At 45.3% G+C, this 10,095-nt stretch overlaps 1 protein-coding gene and 1 non-coding gene across 7 annotated transcripts in view; one reads left to right on the forward strand and one right to left on the reverse strand.

Moving 5' to 3' along the window:
* Positions 1 to 5,222, reverse strand: part of CYP20A1 (cytochrome P450 family 20 subfamily A member 1) — a 60,380-nt gene extending 55,158 nt beyond the window's left edge. For 3 of the 6 annotated variants that reach the window (XM_077885203.1, XM_077885202.1, XM_077885204.1), the window contains exons 1-3: positions 5,019 to 5,222; positions 2,685 to 2,734; positions 1,542 to 1,708 (exon numbers count right to left, since the gene is read on the reverse strand). In XM_077885203.1, the coding sequence (XP_077741329.1) occupies positions 1,542 to 1,708; positions 2,685 to 2,734; positions 5,019 to 5,090 (289 nt within the window). In that variant the 5' untranslated portion in view covers positions 5,091 to 5,222. Of the gene's footprint in view, positions 1 to 1,541; positions 1,709 to 2,684; positions 2,735 to 4,092; positions 4,288 to 4,685; positions 4,805 to 5,018 lie in introns of those variants that run through there. The other 3 variants (XM_077885207.1, XM_077885206.1, XM_077885205.1) reach the window with 3 other exon arrangements.
* A 3,724-nt stretch (positions 5,223 to 8,946) lies between these two features.
* On the forward strand, positions 8,947 to 9,049 carry LOC144306290 (U6 spliceosomal RNA). Its single transcript, XR_013373362.1, has one exon. It is a non-coding gene; the product is annotated as a U6 spliceosomal RNA (small nuclear RNA).
* The last annotated feature ends 1,046 nt before the right edge of the window (positions 9,050 to 10,095 follow it).

A 10,095-nucleotide genomic window follows, 5' to 3' on the forward strand; every position in this document is an offset into this window, starting at 1 on the left:
TTTTTAAATGTTTCTTTAATGACTCAATTGTTTTCATACAAAAAATACATTGTCATTATAAACAATTAAAACAACAGTAAAATACAGAGAAGATAAAATTCATCTAAATTTCACCACAGAGATACCATTAAATATTTTCAAGATGTTTTTTTATTGCTGTTACCTTACTTAACAGAGAGAAACAGACAAAAAATATGTCAGATTTTGCAAAGAATACAATTCTTTCTTTCAGAGCACCTTACCCAGTTCATTAGTGTGATCATTTAAATAATGGTAACTAGTTTCCCCTATTCCTTAGTATTACACTGTAAACTCCACAGAAGCAGAAGCTGTGTCTGGTTTTATTCATCTTTGTACTTCCTGACAGAGCCATCCTTCCACATTGTGGAAAATTTAGTGATTAAGAGCACAAACTTAGACCAGACTCTACCTTCAAGTTCTAGCTCCACCACTAATTAGTTATACAACCTTGGGCCAATGACTTACCCTCTTGTACCTCAGTTTTCTCAATATCTATTTCATAAGGTTGTTCTAAGGATTAAATGAGTTAAATTTGTAAATGGCTTATAGCAGTGTTGGCATAGAATAGGCTATACCAGATATTTGATAAACAAATCTCTGTTATATTAAGGCCTGAATATATTCTTTCATTCAGCCATTGAAAACATTTAAGTTTGCTTCAAATTCTCATTGCAAATAACATTAATATGTCTTTTCTCATTTATATGAATATCAATTTATGGTAAGTTCCTTATGACATCACTGCTGAGTCAAAGATCCTGTCAACTCTCTCTCCCAAGTTTGTAAAATTTTTATATAGACAGATTTCTTGTCTTGTGCTTGATGGCTCCTAGATCTCATCTTATGGTAAGAAAATGTCCACCCACCCCCAATTTATACTTACCCACATTTTCTTCTAATATTTTTATGACTTTAAATTTTAATTATTTGGAATTTATTTTGACATAAAGAGTAAGGCAGGGATGATGATTTATTTTTTCCAAATGGCTAACCAGTTTTCCAAAACCATGTATTACCTTTCCTCTTATCATAAAATGATTCCTTTTTTATGTATACTTGGCTTGTCTACTGGACTATCTCCTCTATTTCATCAATCTGCTTAATCTTATTACAGTACATATTCTTTAATCTGTTTATAGCACATTGCTCTACCCAAGCAAGTGTTCCCCTCATAAATAATCTTTTCCAGATGTTTCCTGACTGATCAAGTACCTTTACTATTCCAGATGGACACTGGAACTATTTTTTCCCAAAAACTCCTGTTGGAATTTACATTGGGATTCTATTGTATATACCTATAAATTAAAGGAAAAAATAATCATTTTACAACATTGTGCCTCAAAGGTACAATAATAGTTGTAATAATTACAAAGATCTTAGCATAATGCCTGGCACATAATAAAAAGCATTCAATAAATGTTAGCTATTCTTACAGCCATGAACAATGTATGGCTCTTCACTTATAGATGTTAATTCTTAAAAGATAAAGATCAGCTAATGAATAAAATAATTAAACTTACATGTCTTATTGGGGTTAATATGTTGCTTCAGTACTTCAACGGTGCCCAAACTAACCACAAGGCGTCTGCCAAACCAGAAAGAGACGACAGGCCCGTATCTCTCATGCAAATTAACCAGGAACTCATGCAAGCTTCCACTGTTCACAATGTCTGGAAGATTACCATCTCTGAGAAGAGAGCAACATTTGACAAGATAACTTGGAAAAATAAGAAATTTAACTTGGAAGAATGAGAAAAACAATAGCTGATTCTGAATTAACTGTGTCAACAGATGAGAGCAGAGGTGCATGAAATGCAAATTACTGCAAAATCACAAGCTTAACTTAACTTGACTTCTCATTTTCTTTGGAGTCATATTTAGACATGGATTTGTCTGATATTTTGAGAATTTATGACAGTTCAAGCCAAGTAAAATAGATATACAAGGAACATCTGACTTAGACAATGGAAAACGATCCAATTTTTGCAACATCTCATTCTGAGAAACAAATGAACATCATCAGAGGTTGATTTAAATGACCAGATCAGCATTCTTTTCTTCTTTCCTTCTATCTTATCTTCCTATTTTTTAACCACTCTCTCCGGTTAGAGAAAATGAAAACAATCTTCTTTAAGATTTGTGTGTGTTTTAACCTTTTAATTATTTTTTAAAAAGATTTTTTAAATTTATTTATTTGATATATATATGGAGAGACAGAGAGAGCACAAGCACGGAGAGCAGTAGGCAGAGGGAGAAGGAAAAGCAGGCTTCCTGCCAAGCAAGGAGCCTGACGTGGGGCTCTATCCCAGGACCCTGGGATCATGACCTGAGCCAAAGGCAGATGCTTAACTGACTGAGCCACCCAGGCACCCCTATTTATTTTTAAAAGTAATTTCTACACCCAATGTGGAGATCAAACTCACGACCCCAAGATCAAGAGTCATGTTCTGATGACTGAACCAGCCAGACACCCCAAAAGCAATTAAAGTTTTTGATTTATACAGCCCTTCTTTCTGTTCTTAACAAAGTTCAGGTTGTATGTCCAGAGATAAACTTAGAGTAAACAAAGTCATTAAATAAACTGAGTAATCTAAAAATAGATTTTTGTTTTGATACCAAAAATTAAGAGTTAATTCCACTGAATTCCCAAAACAATTACTCACTTTTCTTCAGTTGGAGTAATCCCCGGAATTCCTGCAGCTTGTCTGGAAGCCTTAAGGAGAAATTTAAAAATAGTTTTAGTATAATGATTTAGTATATAATACATAATTTAGTATTTAACATATAATCATATATCCCATAAGTCAGATATTTTGCCAAGACATCTGTAGGACCTTAAGTGATGGCTTTCCAATTTGGTTGAATCTCAAGAAATTTTTTTTTTTAAAGATTTTATTTGTTTATTCATGAGAGACACAGAGAGAGAGAGAGAGGTAGAGACACAGGCAGAGGAAGAAGCAGGCTCTTCAAGGAGAGCCCGATACAGGACTCGATCTCAGGACTCCAGGATCACACCCTGAGCTGAAGGCAGACACTCAACCGCTGAGCCACTCAGGCATCCCTCAAGAATTCTTTCTGTATTAAAATACAAAAAACTGGATTTGTTGTATTTAAAAGAATAATCTTAATAATCTTCCTGTGTCAATGACATTAACAAGTTTGAAAAAATTAACATCCATTCTACATCAACTAATACATAATTAAGTACTACTTTTTAAAAAAATTAAGCACTTTTTTTTTAATATTTTTTAATTTATTCATTCACGAGAGACACACACAGAGAGAGAGAGAGAGAGAGGCAGAGACAGGCAGAGGGAGAAGCAAGTTCTATGCAGGGAGCCCAATTGAGACTCGATCCCAGGTCTCCAGGATCATGACCTGGGCCGAAGGCGGCGCTAAGCCGCTGAGCCACCCAGGCTGCCCTTGCTCCGTAATTCTCAACACCAAAATACCATCTGTGTTATTGTTTATATTATCTTTTTCCCGTCACCAGAATATAAATTGCATGAGTCAGTAACTTTCTGCCTGGTTGCTCATTGCTGTATTCCCAGTACAGGGAACCATATTTGGCACACCTATTTGGTTGAAATAAACAGTGTTGCCTTCTCTTAACTAATCCAAGGACAGTCTCATTTAAAGATCATAAAAAATTCCAGCTCTGGAGCCATTAAACGTTTAGTTTCTCAGGAAATAAGATACTGGGGACGCCTGGGTGGCTCAGAGGTTCAGCCTCTGCCTTCCGCTCAGGGCGTGATCCTGGAGACCCGGGATCGAGTCCCACGTCGGGCTCCCTGCATGGAGCCTGCTTCTCCCTCTGCCTGTGTCTCTGCCTCTCTCTCGGTCTCTCATGAACAAACAAAATCTTAAAAAAAAAAAAAAAAAAAAGATACTGGAGGCTCCGGATTGTGTAGTTGCAACATTCCAACCTAATCCGTTTACCAGCTCTGAGAAGAACTCTTAAGAAGGCGCCCGGTCACCATCAGTGATGCTTTGGCCTGTTCAGCTGCTTCACAGCTCTTTCCACAAAAACACCCGCTTGTTTCGCAGACGGGTTAAGAAACGACTGCTCACCTACCAGCTCCTTTCTTTCTCAGAATCACCCTCTGAGGCTGACAGAGGCAAGCAGAGAAAAAAAGGCTAGAAGGAGGTTCAGAGCTGAGGCAGTCGCCACGTCAAGCTCACAAGCTCGCGCACTAACGCACGGCAATGCTCGCTCCGCCGCTCCATTGGCTTCTGAGGCTCCGTGAAGAGCAAGACCCATCTGGGCCTTAAGGACTTTGGATTTCAATAACAACAGATGGAAAGTCGGATGGAAAGGCAGGAGCCGCAAAAAAAAAAAAAAAAAAAAAAAGCTGGGGGAAATCCTTTGAAAGGATCAAAGCATCCTCAAATTTCCTCGCAGACATACTGGAAAATGGAATTTGGGTTTGGCGTCGTTATTGCCAAAAAGCCACCCAAAAAGTACTTCTCGGGACGCCTGGGTGACTCTGGTTTAGCGCCTGCCTTCAGCCCAGGGCGTGACCCTGGAGACCAGGGATCGAGTCCCGCGTCGGGCTCCCTGCGTGGAGCCTGCTTCTCCCTCTGCCTGTGTCTCTGCCTCTCTCTCTCTCTCTCCCTGTGTCTCATGAATAAATAAATAAAATCTTAAAAAAAAAAAAAAGTACTTCTCGCGGAGGGTGTAGCAAAGGCGAGGCAATTCCGGGGGCGGGGAGGCAGGACCTAAGAACGCGGGCAGCCGCGCGCCCCGCCACCTCGAGACGCCCGAGGGGTCTTCGAGCAGCGGGCGCCGCTCAACCCCCAGGGCTGCCCGCGCGCATGCGCACCCGCGGGGCGTCCCTGGCTCCGGAGCAGCCCCCGCGCCAAGCGGGAGCTGGAGCGGGAACCCACCGCCCTCGGGCCCGCCCCCCTGCGGCCCGCTGAGCGCAGAGCGACGTGCAGACGGGAAGCACAGAGGCCCGGGCGGCGGCTAGAGCCCCCGAGGCCGAGACGGCGGTTACCGGGTAGAGGTAGAGCACCGCTGCCACCAACGCCAGCAGGAAGGTAACGGCGAAGATTGCAAAATCCAACATGGTTCTTCCTGCCGGGAGCCACGTCTCGGATCCGACACTCGGGCAGCGGCGCCTCGGCCTGGCTCGCTCTGCGGAATGGGGCGAGTGGGCGGAGGCGCCCGGGGCGACCTGCGAGCCGATGGGCCGCCGCGGGGAAGGGGCCGGGAGGGGCGGGGCGGGTGGGGAGAGCAATGGGGCGCGGGGGGGCGGGGCCTGGAGGGGGCGGGCGAGGAGAGCGATGGAGCGCCTGGGGAGAGGGGGCGGGGCGGGCGGGGAGAGCGATGGGCCGCGGGGGGGCGGGGCCTGGAGGGGGCGGGCGGGGAGAGCAATGGAGCGCCTGGGGAGAGGGGGCGGGGCGGGCGGGGAGAGCAATGGGCCGCCGGGGGTGCGGGGCCTGGAGGGGGCGGGGAGAGCAATGGGCCGCCGGGGGGCGGGGCTGGGAGAGGGCGGACGGGGCTGGAAGGGGGCGGGCAGGGAGAACAATGGGCCGCGGGGGGGCGGGGCCTGGAGGGGCGGTGCGGGCGGGGAGAGCAATGGGCCGCGGGGGGGGGCGGGGCCTGGAGGGGGCGGGCGGGGAGAGCAATGGAGCGCTGGGGGGCGGGGCCGGGAGGGGGCGGGGAGAGCAATTGGCCGCGGGGGGGAGGGGCCTGGAGGGGGCGGGCAGGGAGAGCAATGGAGCGCCGGGGGGCGGGGCCGGGAGGGGGCGGGGAGAGCAATGGGCCGCGGGGGGGGCGGGGCCTGGAGGGGGCGGGCGGGGAAAGCAATGGGCCGCGGGGAGGGGCGGGGCCGGGAGGGGGCGGGCGGGGAGAGCAATGGAGCGCCGGGGGGCGGGGCCTGGACGGGGCGGGGAGAGCAATGGAGCGCCGAGCGCGTGCGGCGGGGCTGCGGCCACACCCCAGGGCGGAGGTGGCGGAGGACGGAAAGCGCCGTCGGGGCTTCTAAGACACGTTAGGAGTTACCGTCGCTCTGCCCCGACCAACACGTGTCCCCGGGGGATTTAAGATGAAAACCCGTAAACCGGAGAGCCTCGCGCTGTGCTCCCCGGAACGACCGCAGCTCCCGCGGCGGCGGGGAGCTTGCTAGGCACGCCGAGTCCTCTGCGCAGGCGCAGACCTGCAGGGCCGAGCCTCGGGGCGCGAGAGGGTCGCCCTCGGGTGGCTTCAGCGCCGTTTCCCGCGCCTGCACCGCGAGGCGCCCCACTGCCAAGCGCCGTCGGAGGCGCCTTGTTCGAAAAAGAGTTTACAGGAAGGGCTGATACATGTGATCCGCGACCCTTCGTCCTGGGTGAAGGCAGCGAATTGCTCAGTGATGGGGGACGTCCCTTAGCGTCCGTAACCTCGAATTTTGTAAGTCGAACTTGCAAGTGCTTCGTGGGAAACAACGGAAATGATTCCGCGCAGAGACGCCTGCGGGAACAAATCGGGTAATTTAGAGAAGTACTTCGAGCTCCTGGCAGAAGGCTCCTTAGTATTGCGCTCTAGTTCTGAGCATAAAAATGCACCAGGATCCGTCTCCTGTTTACGGGAGTCAAGTTTTGATATCAGTAACGCAAGACAAATATTTACGGGCGCTCCGTCTATTGAACGCCTCCTGAAAGTATAGATTTTATACTTTTAACGGTATAAAATCTGTCTCTCACACACAAAGGCAACAATTAGGTAAGAGAAATCTTTTGAGATTGCATTTTAGAACATCTGTGATAAACAGTCCTGTATTTTTTTTTTAAGGTTTTATTTATTTATTCATGAGAGAGAGAAGCAGGCTCCATGCAGGGAGCCCGATGCGGGACTCGATCCTGGGGCCCCAGGGTCACGCCCTGGGCCGAAGGCGGTGCTAACCGCTGGGCCACCCGGGCCGCCCGACAAACGACGGTCCTTAAACATGAGGCCTATCTCCTTAAAAGTGCCTACTCTTTTGGCGTCTATTGCAAATGTAGCAAAATGTTGCTATTTGATACTTCGTCTGGCAGAAATTGTACTTTTAACTCTGTGTTTCGAACGTTTTTTTTTTTTTTAATATCTTCTTTGGAATATTAAAGACATTTCCCATGTAAATCATATCTCATATAGGTTTTCAAAACAGTAAACGTCAGATTTTTTAAATGCCTAAAATAGATGACAGTAACACTAGACACTAATATTCAGAGGTATCTGGACTCCCCTTTAGGTTCTAAATTGACCTTTATAAAGCCACAGACCTTCTGAACTTTTGAGGGTCTGTGAAAAGAGAGAAAGATGACAGAAGTTGAGCAGGACACAGTATTTACAAAAATATCAAGATGCGTCATTGTTATAGCAACATTAATTTTTTGCAGTCCTTTTGAGAGACCAAAAATCATATAAAAATGATTAACTAGGATTATATATGTATACAACTTACTGTGCTGCTTTTATGATCTGTCACCTCACCTTCACATCTCGATTAGGTCCTCTTTCCATTTTACTGAAAAGAAATAATTAGGAATGGAAACATATTTTTTGCTGATTGTTCTTCATTCTTACACCCTTCCCACATATCCTCAGATCATCCTGTCATTCTCTGCCCTGTATTGTGACTGTTGGAGCTAATTCCTACAGACTACACCACCTAGGCTTCCTTATAAACTTGCTTCCTATTGGGTTCCACCAATAGGAAACATTGGTATGCTGAGGCTGAGAAGTCAGCCTCACTCAGCTCTAAGCTATGTTATCCCACAGGCTCCATATCCCTTTCTACCTACAGCTTCTGAGGTAGTCTCCTCCCATGATAATCCAGCCTTCTGAGCAACAGTAATATTATTATTATTATTATTTTCTCCCCTTGACCCTTCAGGTCTAGGAGTGCTAATGGTTTCCCCTGCTGCTGGTCTCTGGATATTTCAGCATCCCTTGTTGATCTCTTAACCCTGCTCATACCTCTGTGTATAGTTCCTTCATAACAATCTGGGTTAAATACTATTTTCAAAACAAGTATGGCCCCTTGAAACAAGATGGAATTCTGGACCAGGTTAAACACAGATTTGACAGCCTCATAAATGACATCTGTCCTTGATAGTCTGTGCAATGCACTGGCAACAAGATTATTCAGATTATCACTGATGATGGCATGGGATAGAATGCCAAGTAGGGAACAAAACTTTTGTTGGTTGGGTAACTCTTGATGACAGCAGTGGGGACTACAAAAGATTGTGAAGTGGATGGCTATTTCTGACTGCGTTAAAGATCTTACAGAGGGGGAAAAATAAGCTTAAAGCTGTGAAATCTCAAAATAAGGTAGAGATGAAGAACCAGAAACCTTCTATGGCAGTCTCAAAAGGATTCCTTATCTTGTGCAGTTGCAGGACTGAAATGACTGAGTATTAGTCCCCAAAACTTAATTGTGCAGGTTTTAGAGTTTCAATGCCTAGCTAAAAGCACAGCCTTGCCAAGTCTCTTATTCTAAAGTTAGAGCACTGTTTGAAAAGGAATAAAACAGATCAAGACCTTTGGTCAGTGTAAGACAAAGCCCAAATCCCAAGTCCCTCTGAACCTTGCTACCTTTCCTCTGCGGAGAAAGCTACCTTCTCTCATATAAAAGTCATTCGGAAATTTCTCCTGGGTCAGTTATATCACAAGGGACTGCCTATTATCCTGAAGAAGAACTCCTGTTTCCCCTCCTCATCTCCAGGCCCATAAAGAGAGTTAAACTCCTCATGGCCCATGAAGAGAAATAACTGTTCAGTTCCTAGAGGAAATAACCTAACGGCATTTCAAGAAAAAGAGGCTGGTGATAAAGCAACCCCAGCAGAATGGAGGAATTCATCACTGACATTTTTACAATTGCCAGCACATTTTGATAATAAAAAGCAGAAGACATTTAGTTGGTTTATTATTGTTTTAAAATTCTCTATACACATTACTTGCTTCAGCAGCACACATACTAAAATTGGAACGATACAGAGAAGATTAACATGGCCCATGAGCAAGGATGACACTCAAATTCGTAAAGCGTTCCATATTTTTTATTTTTTTTTATTTTTATTTTTTTTTATGATAGTTACAGAGAGAGAGAGAGAGAGGGAGGCAGAGACACAGGCAGAGGGAGAAGCAGGCTCCATGCACCGGGAGCCCGATGTGGGATTCGATCCCGGGTCTCCAGGATCGCGCCCTGGACCAAAGGCAGGCGCCAAACCGCTGCGCCACCCAGGGATCCCAAGCGTTCCATATTTTAAAAAATAATAAAATTTTCTACACACAGGGCACCCTTTTTTGTCTGAACCTGGGGCAGAACAGTGGCATATATATCAAACAAACAGTAAGATCTTCTTAATTTGTGTCAAAAGGCCTGGGTGGTTCAGTTAGTTAAGCATCTGCCTTTGGCTCAGGTATGATCCCAGGGTCCTGGCATCAGCTCCCTGCCTTCCTCCTCTCCTGCTCACCTTACTTCTGCTCTGTCAAGAAAATAAATAAAATCTTAAAACAAATTTTTGAATTAGAACCTAGGAAACGTGCAGGGTGGATTCTAGGTATATCTGTTTAAAAAGTATAAAACGGGCGTCTGGCTGGCTCAGTCAGAAGAGCATGCAACTCTTGATCTTGGGGTCTTGAGTTTGAGCCCCACATTGCGTGTAGAGATTACTTAAGTAAAAATTAAAAAAAAAAAGAATCAAATATAAAAGCTAGTAAGGGCCAAGTATATTTATATAGTTTCATTCATTCAGGATTTGAGATTTAGTGTTAGCTTGAACACTTGATATTGGATCTGAAAGTGCTTGTTTGGTTAATTGAACCCTGGATTGAATATTGGCCAAGACATTCAGGTTGAGATACCAGATATTTCCTAGCATACTATTTTACAGGGGTCAGCAAACTAAGGATTGTGAGGCCCCATCTGTTTTTGTAAATAAAGTTTTATGGGAAAACACTTATGCTCCTTTATGTATTGCCTGTGGCTGCTTTCATGCTACAATGGTAGAATTGAGTAGTTGTGACAGACACCATATAGCTCTCAAAGCCTAAAGTATTTATTATCTGGTCCTTTACAGGAAAAGGCTTGTGGGTCCTTGCTA

The sequence above is a fragment of the Canis aureus genome, chromosome 36, assembly GCF_053574225.1.
Source record: "Canis aureus isolate CA01 chromosome 36, VMU_Caureus_v.1.0, whole genome shotgun sequence".
In the NCBI taxonomy this organism is placed as follows: Eukaryota; Metazoa; Chordata; class Mammalia; order Carnivora; family Canidae; genus Canis; species Canis aureus.